General features: G+C 34.2%; 1 protein-coding gene across 1 annotated transcript in view; it reads left to right on the top strand.

Annotated features, from left to right (window-relative positions):
- Positions 1-16,585, top strand: part of NUP37 (nucleoporin 37) — a 42,032-nt gene that overhangs the window by 9,819 nt on the left and 15,628 nt on the right. The window contains exons 3-5 of the mRNA XM_047066758.1: positions 537-661; positions 4,415-4,487; positions 6,218-6,312. Coding sequence (XP_046922714.1) covers positions 537-661; positions 4,415-4,487; positions 6,218-6,312 — 293 coding nt within the window. The remainder of the gene's footprint in view (positions 1-536; positions 662-4,414; positions 4,488-6,217; positions 6,313-16,585) is intronic.

Below are 16,585 nucleotides of genomic sequence, written 5' to 3'. Positions count from 1 at the left end.
GCATTATCTTGTACATAACCAAAACTTTATGTTCGGTATGTATTTTTTTAATATTGTCAGTTCGATTATGTATGGTAATTCATTTACCATTGATATTCATTGTAATGACTGAGGCATTATCTTGTACATAACCAAAACTTTATGTTCGGTATGTATTTTTTTAATATTGTCAGTTCGATTATGTATGGTAATTCATTTACCTAGAATATTTTGATTTTTAGAGGATTCAATTTTCATTGCATTTGGTGTGAAATATGTTCACTATCAGGAATAAAATGTCTTCTAAGTAAGATAAAGTATAACATGTTCACTGTTTATTTTTAGTAGCCCTAGAGAGTTATTCTTTGAGGCTTAGAAAGTTTTTACCGATTTTTGTCATCGTTGTTCAGTAAACCACTTAAATCTCAGTATCTAATTTGTTTTTGAACTTACAAAAGAATATACATGGCCTCCTGATAAATTCTTCATTATAACGAAATGGGGTGTTATAGTGTTTGTTCTTATAACTTATTAAAACATTTACTATGTATGTTTAGGAAGAAGAAGCAGACGTGGACGGAATTCAGTATAAAACACTACGAACATTTCAGCATGGAGTCAGGGTTGATGGCATAGCTTGGAGCCCAGAAACTAGACTTGATTCATTGCCTCCAATAATCAAGTAAGTTTAAAACTATTAAATGCAGTATTTATTAATGTCCTTTGTTGTAAGTGATCTGAAGCCTTTGATCATAAGGACATTTCTCCTCCATTTCCTTTTTCCCCACTTTTAGATATTAGCTTTTTTTTTTTAATGTTTTATTTCTTTTAGAGACAGAGCATGAGCAGGGGAGGGGCAGAGAGAGAAAGAGACAGAGAATCCAAAGCAGGCTCCAGGCCCTGAGCTGTCAGCACAGAGCCCCATGCAGAGCTCAAACCCACAAACCACGAGATCATGACCTGAGCCAAAGTCAGACGCTCGACTGACTGAGCCACCCAGGCGCCCCTAGACATTAGCAATTTTAACATTGGCCATTATTTTGTAATTTAGGCTTATTATCTGAATATGTGATTTAAATATGCAACATGGTAGTGGTACTTTGAGAATATGTTTGGGCCTGACTACATAAATTTTTACTTGAGTTTCACCTAAATCATTTGAGGTCTTCACAGATTCTTCACTGAGTCCACTACTTACTGAAAGTACAACTCTGTTGAAATAAGTAAATGTGGTTGAGTCATTAATCAAACTTACTGCTGCACACATAGGCCAATGTCACATGTACATGTTTAACAGTATATAAAGCGGCAGTTCTAATACTTGAGCTTCAGTTTTTATGAAAACATTAGAAAAGAACAATTGCTTTTTGAGAAACATCTTGACACTACCTGCTGAGGCCTTCTCCACAAAGGCAATAATAATATGTCAGGTTATTTAGTGCTTGTTGCAGAACACTAACCTTGCTTCCACAGATGTCAAATCTAAAAGATATGTCTTCTTTTAGTAAACAGCTTAGCAGCCATAAGTTAGCTCTTACTGAGCTAACCTAATTTTTTTAAATTAAGGGATAATTTGAAAACAGTGAAATTCTCAGTTTCTGGGAGTACCATTTGATCAGTGTTGACATGCATATACTTGTATAACCCATATGCTGGCAATACATAGCATTTCCATCACTTCTAAAGGTTCTTTATGCTCCTTCCCAGTCAATCCATGTACCCCATCCTCTGCCAAAGCAACCATTGATCTAATTTTCAGAAATGAGTGTTGCCTATTCTAGAACTTCATGTAAATAGAATCATATAGAATGTATTTTTTGTGTCTAGTATGATGTTTTTGAGATATATCCGTGTTAAGAGTACCAGTGGTTCTTTTTCTTTTCATTTATTTTGTTACTTTGTAATGCATTCCATTACATTGTATAAATACCACTATTTGTTTGTAACATTCTCCTGTAAATAAACACTAGGGCAGTATCCAGTTTTTAGCTATTATGACTAAAGTTGTTTGAGCCTCCCTATATACAGCTTTTAGTAGATACATGGTTTTATTTCTCTTAGGAGTAGAATTGCTCCTACTCTTAAGAGAATCAGAGTAGAATCAGAGGATAGATGTATGTTAACATTTTTTAAAAAGTACTAGTCTCCATAGTGCTTCTACCATTTCATGTGCCCACCAATAATCTAAAGATGTTCCACTTCCTCTACCAACTCTAAAATGTTTAATTGTTGTCAGTCTTTAATTTGGTTAGTACCAGAATGACATTTCCCTGATGACTCATGATGTTGAGCACTGTTTCATATGCATTCTATTTCCTAACTACAGAATGGTTGCCTGCAACAAAGATTGTGAAGATGTGGTGTTTTCTTCTAGAAGCTTTACAGGTTTTAGCTAACTGAATTTTAAATAATCCACACGACAGTGCTTGTTAACATACATAAGTCATTGTCAGCAGCCAGTTTGCTGTTCATTTCCTTTTATATTAAAAGGAAGTGTTCACAGAATCTGAAGCTAAACAAGAGTCAGGCAGTCTCTTTGCATTCGCTAGCAGATTTTTAAAGCTGTAGAAACTGTTCTTCCCATGGTTCTGCTTGGTGCCTGTTTTCCTGCCCTCCTTTTAATGGATATGCTATACTGTTTCATCTTTTTTGTCGTTGTTGCCTTTTGATAAGCAGCCTCAAATTTTGGGGAGAACTCTACAAATATGTATAATAAACTTGGCACGTTAACCAGCCATTAATTTTAAAGACAGTATTTTTATAGCAAGCTGGCAGCACAATTTTGTTTTTAAATAAATTATTTATTTTTATTATAAAAATAATACACATTTACTGTATCAAATTTGGAATATACAGAAACATTTTTAAAGGCCATCTACACACCCAGTACTCTATTTTTTTCATAAATAGTTTTACACAGTTGTGATTAAACTGTACTTTTTATATTTCTTTCTTACTTTACTTTTTTTATATTTATAATCCAAAGTAGATACTATTTTTTTCATGACTGAAGAGTGGTCTATCAAGATGACTGAGGTATATAACTTTGTGTCTGTCTTACCATCGTTAACTTATAGTTAGAAAGAACCCATTCCTAGTGTTTTATCTTTAGCATTTAGTTACCGTCAGTTCTTTCTCTCTCTCCATCTCTCTCTCTGTTCATCCCCACTGCTTTTCTTTCACATTTGCTGGAGAGTAACTCTTCACCTTACCTCTGTTCTCTGAGTCTTTATGGTTTATTAAAGGATGATGTAAATATACTTACCATGTATAAAGTTAAGCAGCAAAGTTTGGAGAAAAGTAGAACACCACAAGATTTTCCATAAAGTTTTGTATGTGTGTTTTATCTTTTAATTTTATTTATTAATTTTTAAAAATTGGGTTTTTTTAGAGAGCACGCACACAAGGAGAGGGGCAGAGGGAGAGGGAGAAGGGGAGAGAGAGAGAAAGAGAGAGAGAGAATGAGAGTCTCAAGCAGGCTCCATACTCTGCATGGAGCCTGCTGCCAGGCTCACTTCCACAGCCCTGGGGTCATGACCTGAACTGAAATCAGGAGTCAGATGCTCAACTGACCAAGCCACCCAGGCACCCCTCTTTTAATCTTAATGAGATTCTTTCATTAATTCTTTTTTAAGTAAATAATCTTTGTCCCTGTAAGGCCTGTATTCTTCGATGTTTTTACTGAACTTGGCCTTATTCTTTTACTAATACCTTCTTTATAAACCCTTTTGCTTGAGATATTTATTTTAAAAGCCTTCTAAAATAGCCTTTTTCTATTTTAGAAATGATATTTTGGTGAGAGATTTTTAAATGATTTCTTATGACATCACTATGGGGAAATCTACTTTAGAAGACCCTCACATTAGTAATGTTGTAACAAGTCTGTTCTAGAGTTTCCTCTGAGTGGGAAAGTATGAATACCCAAAACAATAATGGGACAAATTCAAAGAAGAATTAGGTACTATAAGCCTTGGGTTTTTTTTTATTTTTTTCTTATCTTTAATTTGTATGTTACGAAATATAGCATATGTGCCCAAAAGTACAAAAGAAAAAAAAAAGTACATGTGCAGTTTAACATGATTATTGTAAAACAAACACCCATGTAATGATCACCCATGGAAGGCAATAGAAAACATTGCCAGTACCTAAGGTCTCCCCCTGCCCCTTCCTAATTAACCTCCCTTCTCCTTAAAGGTAATTATTCTCATGATTATTGTGGCAATCATTTATCTTCTTGAGTTTTTTTCTGTAGTTTTATCAGCTATTTTATCAACTATTTTTTCCTACCTAAGAACTTTCATACAAATGGAATAATAATATCCTTTTTTTTTTGCCCTGCTTTGTTCACTTGACATTATATATGTGAGATCCGTCCTTGTTTCTACTTATAGCTCTAATTACTGATTTGTGTTGGGTCTTGTTTTTTTACTTCTAGATTTTGTACTTCAGCTGCTGATATGAAAATAAGGTTGTTTACTTCAGACCTTCAAGATAAAAATGAATACAAGGTATGTTGACAAGTATACTTATAACTCTCTATTTTAAAACATGTATTACTTTTGCTTTTTTAATTGAATTTGTCTCAATTTAAAATGACATGTAATGTCATTTTACTTTATTTGACTCTGTTTTAGGCTATAGTAAGGACTATAGGTTATAGATCTGGTAGCATTTATTAAAATATTACATAGGCACAGCAAATGAATGAAAATTAGAAATTCACATTTCAGTATAGTAGTAGAGTAATAGACATGAACACACATAGAGTTGAGTCAGACTTGAAGAGAACCAACAATTAGCACAGCATAGGGCAAGGTGGGATTACAAAGTGCTTAAGATCACAGACACAGGAGCCAGACTACCAGGGTTTGAAGCCCAATTCTACCGCTTTAGTAACAGTGTGACTGGTCAAGTTCCCAATTTCCTTGTGCTCAGTTTCTTATCTGTAAAACGGGGATAATCATAGTATCTGCCTCAAGGACCATAAGCATTGACAGAGCTAATTCATGTAAAACATTTAGAACAAATCTTTGTGTATAGTAAGCCCTATAGATATGTTTTCTATTAGTATAATAAATAACCCTGTAAAATAAGACAGACAAATACCGTATGATCTCAATTATACGTGAAATTTTAAAAAGGCAAATTCATAGAAACAGAGTATAATGGTGGTTGCTGGGGGATGGGGGAAATGGGGAGATGTTGGTCAAAGGGCATAAACTTCCAGTTATAAGATGAATAAGTTCTCAAAAAAACAAAAAAACAAAACAAAAAAAGATGAATAAGTTCTGGGAATCTAATGTACAGCATAATGAGTATAATGAACAGTATGTGTTACATACCTGTAAGTTGCTAAGAGTAGATCTTAGGGGCACCTGGGTGGCTCAGTCAGTTAAGCATCAGACTTCGGCTCAGGTCATGATCTTCTCATGGCTCATGAGTTCAAGCCCCACGTGAGGCTCTGTGCGGACAGCTCAGAGCCTAGAGACTACTTCAGATTCTGTGTCTCCCACTCTCTTTGCCCTCCCCTGCTCATGCTCCATTTCTCTCTCTCTCTCTCTCTCTCTCTCTCTCAAAAAATAGACAAACATTTAAAAAAAAATTTTTTTTAAAAACAAGCTTTGAAAAAAAAAATAAATAAAAAAAATAAAAACAAGCTTTGAGCTTAAATGTTCTTGCCACAAAACAAAACTGGATTTTTGAGTTGTTGTGATTATGGGCTTCTAATACTAACTGTCCCCGGTGATGGCAGTCACATTGAGGAAGTGAATAAAGACCTTAGAAGGTGAAATCCATATGTGTTTATTAGATAAAGAGTGTGCAGAGTAGTAGATGTGAGTTAAAAAGTTGAGGGGGACTCTATCTCAGTACCCCTAGAAAGTTCTTCTAGCTTTAATATTTGCTTAAGCTTTATGTAATAAGAGGAGGTGATATGAGGACAGGTACAGTAAAAAAAGCGTGTGTGTGTATGCGTGTGTGTGTGTGTTTGTAAGAAATGCATACTAGAAAAGAAAGATCAAGCTAATAGCTGTGTTGAATGATCAGCTTCTTTCCAAGATAAACCTTCCAGAAAAGTGGGTGTATAAATCATGCTTTAAAAATAGCAAATTGCTTAAGAAATATTTATAGAAAAGGGAAGCATGCAGTGAAAGCTTTTAAGTCAGTGAAGTAAAAATATTAGGTAGGAATATTGTAGGTTATTTTCCGGTGTACTTATTAACTTCTCTCCTTTTATCAGATTTTAGAGGGCCATTCAGATTTCATTAATGGTTTGGTGTTTGAGCCCAAAGAGGGCCAAGAACTTGCAAGTGTGAGTGATGATCATACCTGCAGGTATGTTGCTTATGTTAAAGCCACATTTTTCAATTTTCATCTTATTTTAATGAGAATTACATTAGAAAAATTAGAGAAAATTTAATTTGTATATTTACTCCATAAAATGTTATAAAAGAAGTATACTTGGTTTAAATTGTAAGCATGACACAAACATGAGTTTCACAACTGGTAAGTTGAGTTCTCATCCCAGTTAATGGAAACGTCCCTTGCTGACTCATAGGTGCCTCTCTGCCTCTTATTTTAGATGTGTACATTTATGAAATTTAAATATATAATGGGTCAAATTCTCCAATATCGGGTAAGATCAGTAGGATACTAAAAGGCAATTGCCATACTGTGAAGTTATTTCACAGATCCTGTCTGAAAGTTGTTTAATAATGAATTGCAAATCTCATTTCCTAAACTAAGACTCATGGGAAATTTCCTATTCTGACAAATTTGGAAGTCTCTATATTAAAGGTTTTCTGTAGGGGCGCCCGGGTGGCTCAGTCAGTTAAGCAACCGACTTCAGCTCAGGTCATGATCTCGCAGTTCGTGAATTCAAGCCCTGAGTCAGACTCTGCTGACAGCTCAAAGCCTGGAGCCTGCTTCAGATTCTGTGTCTCTCTCTCTCTCTCTGCCCCTCCCCTCCTTGTGTGCACTCGCTCGCGCTCTCTCTCTCTCTCTCTCTCTCAAAAATAAACATTAAAAAAATTTTTTTGAGATAAAAAATAAAGGTTTCCTGTAGATGTAGTGCATTTAAATATCACATTCTTCCACCTCACCCCAAGTTTGGAATGGATGAGGTAGCTATAACATTTTTTAATAGTGCCTAAAGCTGGAGAATATCACAAGTAAAGAATAAGACGAAGAGTAGGAGGTGGAAATAAGCTGAGGAGTCAGGAGTGAAATGAGGGAATTCTATAGGAGTGCCAATCACTTCATTTGCTTTAACAGTACTGTGAGGAAAAATACCCCACAGCTCTGTTATTTTACATAGTTTTAATGTTTGATGAGGCGATGACAAAATCATTAGTGTTCATAAACACTTGTATATATATAAAACCATTAAATATGTGTCTTTTCACATTGGAAGTAAAGCCACGAGGAACTTGTTAAATTTTAATCATAACAGCTCATCCTTTTAAAGTTATAGAGTCATAGGCCATTATTCTTTATGTACTGCCTGTTAAAATTTTCATGTCAAGGACATGAAAGATTTACATGCCATTAAGATTTTAGGGCCTCACATGTTACAAAACCAAGTTTGTATAGAGAGCTGAAGAGTAAATGGGACCATTTTTAAGGTAAAAGTTAGAATAGATCACTAGATATAAATAATGACATTTTAGTTCTGTAACACATGGACTTTCCTAATCACAAGCATTTGGAATAATGAAACCTGAGAAGGGGGAAAATGAGCGTCTTTGCAAGCCAAGGAACAGCCTCTGAATAGTGAACAATAGCCAAAGACCTGGGATTACATTCAGTGGTCTATTATTACTTTTTTTCTTGTTGTAGAATTGGGGATTTTTGTAGACTAGTAAAATGGTCCTGAAATTTTGGGGACTGAAAAAGGGTTGCCAACTTTTTATTTTGTCAAGTAGTAAGAATTTTAAAAGGTCTACTGCCTTTTATTATTACCATCATTTTCTGAAAGTAAGAACATTATTCTAAAAAGGAGAAAGACTTAACTTCAAAGTAAGTCCTTTAAATAAATTTAACTTTTTAAAAAAAAACTTTGTTGCACCTAATTGCCTTATTTTGCTACACTGCGATGGATGATGTTATTGTTCAGCAAATGAATACTCTCCCTCCCCTCTTCCCATGGAAGGAGATTTTCCCACTCCATTGGGCTTAGCTATGTGGCTTGTTTAGGCCAACAAAATGTTAGCTGGTATGATACAAGCAGACACTTTATCTGATTTACGTGGTTTGTCTTGACCTATTGTCCTCTGTCTTCTGTAAGATGAGAGTGGCCTAGATAGCTACTGGTCCCAGAATGACAAACACATAGAACAAATATGGACCCATGTGGCATTATGAAATAGAGCTTCCTACAGATTCATGAGCAAGAAATGTATGCTTATTTTTCTTAGCCACTGAGATTGGGGGTTGATAACATCATTTTAGCAGTAGCTAAGGAGCTAAATTTAGAATTTGTCAGCTTAGTTCACCAATCAAAAGTAAAGGATAATTCCAATTGGCTATTAAAGTCAAATGTCTTGGTCCAAAAGCTTAGCAATATAGATTAAAACTTTTAAAAGAAACAGCATAAATCAAGAAGTTTAAAGTAAGGAAGAGTAGTAGGTATCCTACACTTTCATAGTAACAAAGGAAAGAAGGAATTCTGAGAAGACTACAATAGAAAAACATTTCAGGGGTGCCTGGGTGGCTCAGGTGTTTAAGCATCTGACTCTTGATCTTGGCTCAGGTCATGATCTCATGGTTCACAAGTTCAAGTCCCACATCCAGTTCTGTACTGACAGCTCAGAGCCTGGAGCCTACTTCAGATTCTGTGTCCCCCTGTCTCTCTGCCCCTCCCCTGCTCATATTCTGTCTCTCTCTCAAAAATAAAGAAATATTAAAAAAAAAAAAAAAAAAGAAATCAGTAACCAAAGTTTATATCTTAAAGGAACTAGAAAAAGAACAAAGGAAATGCAAAGATAGCAGAAGGAAGAAAGTAAAGATTATAGCAGAGATAAGCAGAGAATAGAAAACCACAGAGAATCAAAGACATTGTAAGTTGGTTCTTGGAAAAGATTTAGCAAAATTGACAAACCTTCGTCTAGACCAAGAGAATACTCCAATTAGAAAAATCAGAAAAAGTGGGACATTACTACCAACATTACAGAAATAAAAAGGATTTTAAGAGAATGCTATGAACAGTTACAAACCAACAAATTAACCTAGATAAAATTCTGGTAAATTCCCAGAAACACAAAATTCGCAAAACTCAAGAAAAGAGAGAAAATCTGAATAGACCTATAACAAACAAAGAGATTGAATCAGTAATTAAAAGCATCCCAACAAAGAAAGCCCAGGACAGGATGCTTTACTGGTGAATTCTGTTAAACATTTAATGAAGAATCAACACCAGTGTCTCAAATGCTTATAGATAATAGAAGAGAAGGGAACATTTTATAACTATTCTATGATGCCCATATTATCCTGATACCAAAGGCATTATAAGAGAACTGCAAACCAATATCCCTTACAAATATTGATGCAAAAGTCTTCAACAATATCTAGCTAAAACTAGAAAATGCTTAGAAGATAACATTTTGTACTATAAAAGGTAGAATGAATATTTCTCTCTGACTCCATGCCAACTTAAATAATTTTTAAAATAAATATTTTGATCTATGCATATTTTCTGATGTTTGACTTTGTCATTTCCAAGAGAGACACAGTATTATAATTAGCTAGATTTATGGCCTTAGGGACATCATTTCAAAACGGTATATCCCCTGAACAGATTCATAAAGTTTATGTATTTTATTGAAAATTGCCAAATTCTGAATCAGACAAAATGAAGATAGTTCTTACTTGTACTAGCATGTCACTCTGTTAACAAATTGTCACTTGTATAAAGGACAAACAAATGTATTGAGACTCAATTAATATATAGACTAGTCCATTCAGTTGACAAGTATCAAGTGTCTAGTATGTGCCAGGCACCATGCTAGCTAGGTACTTGATAAGCACTGACTTTTTTTTTCCCCCCTTTGGGGGTTGACAGGGAGGTAGAAAGGCAGTGAACAGTAATCATTGACTTATTTTTAAACCTGTGAATAATCATTGCAGAGGAAGGCATTTCAGGCTTCTCCAAGAATCACGAAGATATTTTGTTTTCTATAAGTGAATTGCAATATTAATGAGCAAAAACATTACTAAATATTTTATTGAGTGCTTTACTGTATATTAACCACCACTTACCTATGTAAATTTAATTAATTTTTACAACAACTCTGAGATAAGTACTATTTTTATGCTCATTTACATGATGGGGATATAAGATAAAGAGAGGCCAAGTAATTTGTGGAAAGGGGCAGAGCTGTTAAGTAGAGGAACAGGAGTATCAGGCAGTCTGACCCTAGTACCTGCACTCTTACTCACCTGGCATGAGAAGACATATTTGTATCTAAACTATTTCAGCTCTTTCTTACTTCTCTACATTCTGTGATATAACTTCATTAATTTAAACAATGAACCACAGGGCTACTCATAATCTGAAATGTTATTATAGAAGATGAGAGATTAAATTGTAATCTAAAATTTCATCTAGTTTTATATTCTGTGATCTATGTAGGTTTATAAGAAAATTGAATTCTCATTTAAGTCAGCAGTTCTTATCAGTCCCAATATCCCCTTTTTAAAATAAATATTTTATAATGCCCATATACAGTCATAAATGAAACTCATAGAAAATATAAGCTATCAAAATATCTATTCACAAAAAATTATTTTAGTGCCTTAATTGTACTATACATTTCTGTAAAAAAGAAAACTAATTGTTACAGAATAAAAGTGTGGTGTGTATATACTCAGGTAGTCTTTGTCTCTCTTTATAATGAATAAAGTTGAATATCAGAAAAACAAGATGATAGGAAAATATAAGGCAGCAACAAGGCTGCCAAATTTCAGGATTCCAGGGATATGGTTTGTATCAAGTACAATGTAAATAGTGCCATCTGGAGTTCTGCAGTGTCATAACTCAGTGTGTCTGAGTGAAACTACGGTTATTAGACTAAAACTCATGTCCATCTTAATAGAAAAAAGTGAAAGAGGGAAATAATGTTTTCAAAGTAAAAATAACACAGTCTTATTATAGGATGTCAAGTTGAAAAACTAAGGAAGGATAGTATTCTTGGAAATCAATCAGTTTTTATATCGATAGTATCAAAATAAATCACTGTTATTCCATGGGATGGAATACTAACAAAGATTGCAAAAACTTTATCTTGTATCTTGAAATGCTCCCGCCTTTAGTGGGATTTCTAAGTTTCATTCTCATTTGATGGATTAATTCATTTAATCCTCAAAACCCTTATGTGGTAGGTTTTCCCCCTGTTACAGAGGGGAATCCCAGGCAGTCTTGCTCACTACATTATGCTGTTTCCAGTTTAACACTTTTTAAGTTTTCATCTTTTTATATTACTGAAAAAGTAAGTATTCAGATAACCTGTGTGTTCTGTTCAAAATTAAGCATTCTGTAGGGCTTAATAAAATTGACACAATTGTGGTTAGAGTCATGTCTGCAGAAGTGTTATCTTCCGCTTATGTAGAGTTTATAATGTTTGAAAGATACCTTTGCTAAAACATTCTATACCAGTTCTTGAAAAGATGTCATGTTCCTTCTTCCTACTTCATTAGTGCAGTTTACAGATGAGGAAGAAGAGTAAAGAGAAACAGACTTTTCTAGAGGATGAGGAAAATTATTCTAGAGGAGATTGCTATGGCCTTTGCACTAATAAGGTATTTTTCAGGGTCAGCTTTACTTTACTACCTTAGAGTCAGTCATCATAGCATCTGAGTGCCCTTGTGGCAGTACTCAGTGAGTGAGTAGGAGAAGGAATGAATGCAACTCTGTACTTGTCACGTCTTGCCACCACCAAACAAAGCATCTGACAGGAGATGTGTTTAAGAAAAGAAATTCCCAAGTTAACAATGGCATTGCTAGCCATTCAGCCTCATGTTCGGTACCATCTCCTTTATAGCCCTCATCATGTCCACCATATGTAAATACTTACACATATATATATATACACACATACATGCGTATATGTATGTATATGCATATGCACAGGAAAATGTCACTACTGGTGTTCAGACTTATGACCCAGCATTATCAAAAGAAGGTTAAAGTTATTATTATATTTGAGAAGTAAATAAATACATATCATTTAGAAAGACTTATTATCCCATACCTCCAAAGGAAGGTAAAAATGGTATTTAAGTATTTAATGGGTTAAGCTTATTATTTTAAAAACTCACTAATACAGAACATCTCATTCCCAGTCAGTGCCAAATAACAGATGTTCTTGTATATTAAAAACAGTACCGTTCTGTAAGAACAAGTCAGATCAACAAGTATTTATTAAACACGTTTAGTATAGCCAACATTTAGTACTTTGGGGGATACAAAAGAAATAGAAGACCCAGTACTCACTGTAACTACAAAGGATGTCAGAAGTAAATCTCTTTCCTCCTCCACCCCCCCAACAATCTTTTTAAATATTAGATAAAATTTATGGTGAAGGAAAATTGGCTTCTAGAAACCAAGGGATTCTTAGTTTAAGACTAAAATAATAGAAGCATGTAATGTGCCATTCTTTGTCTATAAAACATGGGATATTAGTAGTTGTCATGTTCTAGCTGTCATCATTTTTAAAAAGAATGGGAAAAGGGGTAGCATATAAAAAATAAAAAATAAGATTTTTTTAGGAATGTAACCAAATCATTGGATAAAGGAATACTAAATTACCTAAGATATTCACTAAGCCAATTGTATTGTTTTTTGAAAAGTTATACAAGAGGAAAAAAAATGTTTATCAAATGTCTTCTGTGAACCCCATGCCAGCCAAGTTCTTTCCATATTACCTCTGTTTATGTACGTTCGAGAGTCTTCAGAATCCATAGTTAAGATGGTGTTCTGACCCACCCCACCCTACCCCTCCCTGACCCCAACTGGGATCACAGAATATGCAGTCTATTTAAAAATAGTCCTTGCAGGGGCGCCTGGGTGGCGCAGTCGGTTAAGCGTCCGACTTCAGCCAGGTCACGATCTCGCGGTCCGTGAGTTCGAGCCCCGCGTCAGGCTCTGGGCTGATGGCTCGGAGCCTGGAGCCTGTTTCCGATTCTGTGTCTCCCTCTCTCTCTGCCCCTCCCCCGTTCATGCTCTGTCTCTCTCTGTCCCAAAAATAAATAAAAACGTTGAAAAAAAATTTAAAAAAAATAAAAATAAAAATAGTCCTTGCAGGAAACAAAAAGAAGGGGACTGAGAGCCTTCAGTGAATTCCTATTCAGGAGCAAATAAACTTTGCCTAAGTAATTCCAGGTACAAAGTGAAATCGGGAGAATTTATATTATTTATTATAATGTTATGGTTAAATAAATCCAGAAATAAAGTTCTCTGCTTGCCTTCCAAAATTCCATGTAATTTTTTGTAACATTTTAAATCAAGATCAATTATTGCACAGTTATAACAAGAGCTTTAAGAATAGGATAAATAAACAGTTTGTGTTAGGTTTGGTAATAGTTTACCTCCCTTGTGTGGAACATAAGGATCTGTTTCTTTATAAGAACTATCCAAAAGTTATACTAAAACCTGTTGATCACATTTGCAGACCTTTTTCAATTCAGTGCAGTTAAATAGTATGCAAGATTATAGTAGAGTAAAAGTTAGAAAGTGATACAAGACTTTTCTAAACTTTTATATGATCAGGTACTGGTCACACCTCTCTCTAATATTCAACTCTTTGTTCTCTCTTATGTGCTCCTGTAAATGAAATCCAAAACCATTACCACGTAAATTGTATTACCATATCTGTGATTGCAGTGATTTAAGCTGGTTTTATGTGGCCCTCGTGTGGTTGCAGGAAGTGAATTGTATAAATGAGAATCAGATCCATAAACATTTTTCAGGTTTGTTTTGAAAGTCCATTTATGTCACTAACAAGGAGTCCTTTCCCTCATTTATAACATATAGTCAAATTTTAGGTTCTAAAGTTTATCAAAATTTTTCTTGGAAATAATAAAATGCTAATATTTCCTGGATAGTATTACTGGTGTTTATGTTAGTTAAAGGAAAAGTTCTTTTACTTTGAATTCCTTGAAGATGAAATCATTCTGTATGATCTGTTTGAAAGCTACCATATGGTATTTCTTTGCAGTTGAGAGTTTAATTTTGAATTTATTTTTAAATGTGACAAAATTTCTCAGAATTCCTGTCCTTCAAAAATCTGTCTATGTAAGTTAAGTAAGATGTTAATTCTCCCCTGGGGCAGCCTCACCTAGTTTCTCACCTCTGTGATGATAAACTTGTAGTTTCTGCTGAATTTGTTTGGAATTTCAAGAAAACAAAATGAAGCAAAAACATATGAGCTTGTAATATTTTTTTTAACTCTTCCAAAGCTTTGTAAAGATTTACAAAGGTAGATTATTTTATGTATGGTATAGTTGGTTTATTAGTGTTATGTTTGAAACAGGCTACCTTTGTCTCCCCTCCAAAACACACATAGTCTTTGATTATTGATTCTTTTTTTGACTCATTGTTTTTTTGTTATTGGAGGATAAAATAATAAGCATATGCAATTATCTCTCATTTTCACCCTTACTATTCTTCTTACCCTCAAGTCAATAAAATTTGTGGTGGTCCATTTCTTTTATCATTAATACTTACTAGTACATTAATACTACTTGCACAGTAGTCTCTAACATTAAAAAAAAAAGCTGAATTAGTCTAATCTTATTTCTGAATATATTTGAAACACAGACACATACTGAAAGTGCCCTGTACAAAATTCTTATTTTATACTCTCATGCCTTTTTGTTGCCTCCACTGTTAAAGGCTTTTGCCCAGATGACAAAGTTTATTTATTCACCACTCTAAGCTACCATACTCACTATGGAGATTGGCCCATCTTAACCCTAGATTTGTGCTTGTAGTTAATACGGTTTTCCACCTCTGAATTCCTTTTGCACCTAAAACCAGACATTTTAGCAGTAAGTTACTTTGTAATTTGTTTCACTTCTTCCTAATTCTGCATTCACTTACTAAGGAAATATACTATGTCTTTCCCTTTTTTGAATTATCCATAGTGTGATGTGTAACTTAGTGATTATTTGGAAATGGTAGGGGAAAATCTTCATTTTGTTATCACAAAACTCAATGAAAGAAGTGTTTGTTGTCTAAGAGTATTGGAAATCCCTTTCTTGCACCCAGTAACATTGTAAAGTACCTTCTCCTCCTTATAACTACATCTCAGCATTACTTTTTTTTGCTTGCTTTCATATTTAATTAATCAGTACAGCAATTCATGTGATCCAGTCAAGTCTTTTAGAAAGATTGCGGTTAGTATTTTTTGCTTTACTAGTTAGAGAAGGCCAGATGGATACAGATGTGTCATTTAATGTCATCCATTCCTTCTTTTGTGTTGTCAGAAACATTTGGTAGCAGAAATTTCCTTCTACAATGAACTCCTTACCAGACAATGAGCTGCCAATTAAAAATGGAGAACAAACAAATAAAAGAACAGAGTATTACCCAGGAAATTTCCTTTCAAAATCTCAGAGGGAACATCTCCCTCTATTAATTGTAATTTAAAAGACCCTTGAGAATATCTAGGATAGCTGCAATATGCCAACACCCAATTTATGGGATCTTTTTATTAACTAAATAAGGATACTTAATGTTCGGCCAAAAAGCACTCAACCTGAAATAAGGCAATAATTTTAAGATTAAACTACCAAAAGTAAAGTAAGTATAATTCATAACCTTAGATCTGGACAGCTGTCCATCTGTACATGTTACAGCTAAAATCTAAGAGTTCCACTGAGGACCACAGAGTTGGGATGGGTAGAGGTATTTGTTATAATTATAGTCACGTTGGTTCAAAACTGTCATTTATTTTATTTTACTTGAAGAGTGATGCTATCTGTACTCCAGTGCCCTTTGATTTAATCCATAGTATTGGCTTCTCAATATGTCAGTAAATTAATTATACTTTAAAAGCTTTTTCTTTGAAATTTCCCATGCAGACATTTAAATAGGTATACAATATATTTCATATAGCTCCTGATTTTTGCTCGTTAGTTTAACTTGATAATGTTATATTTTTATGCTTTTATAAATAGTCCATTACCTTTCCATATGCTTGGTTATGTGTATTAAGAACTCTATGAGGGGCACCTAGGTGGCTCAGTCAGTTAAGCATCTGACTTGATTTCAGCTCAGGTCATGATCTCACAGTCATGACATTGGGCTCCATACGGAGCGTGCAGCCTGCTTACGGTTCTCTCTCTCCCTCTTCCTCTCCCCCTGTTTGCACCTTCTCCCTCTCAAAAACAATTAATTAATTAATTAATTAATTAATTAATTAAAAAACTGAAAAGCCTATGAACCCTTACAGCTTTTATTGTGATGCCCCACTTTCCTGAAAAGTATGTATCTGTGGTTATAATTAACTTTAAGTAACTTTATTCATTATAAACAGATTTATTAGCAATAAATTTGGAAATATTAATATGAACTTTCAGTTCTATGAATTTTTCCCTGTTACAATAGAAA

Source organism: Lynx rufus, unplaced genomic scaffold, assembly GCF_022079265.1.
Source record: "Lynx rufus isolate CCGP_SWC_20201006 ecotype Redwood Valley unplaced genomic scaffold, mLynRuf1.p SCAF_7, whole genome shotgun sequence".
In the NCBI taxonomy this organism is placed as follows: domain Eukaryota; kingdom Metazoa; phylum Chordata; class Mammalia; order Carnivora; family Felidae; genus Lynx; species Lynx rufus.
Note: the sequence above shows the minus strand (reverse complement) of the source record. Positions and strands in the feature narration are given on the sequence as shown.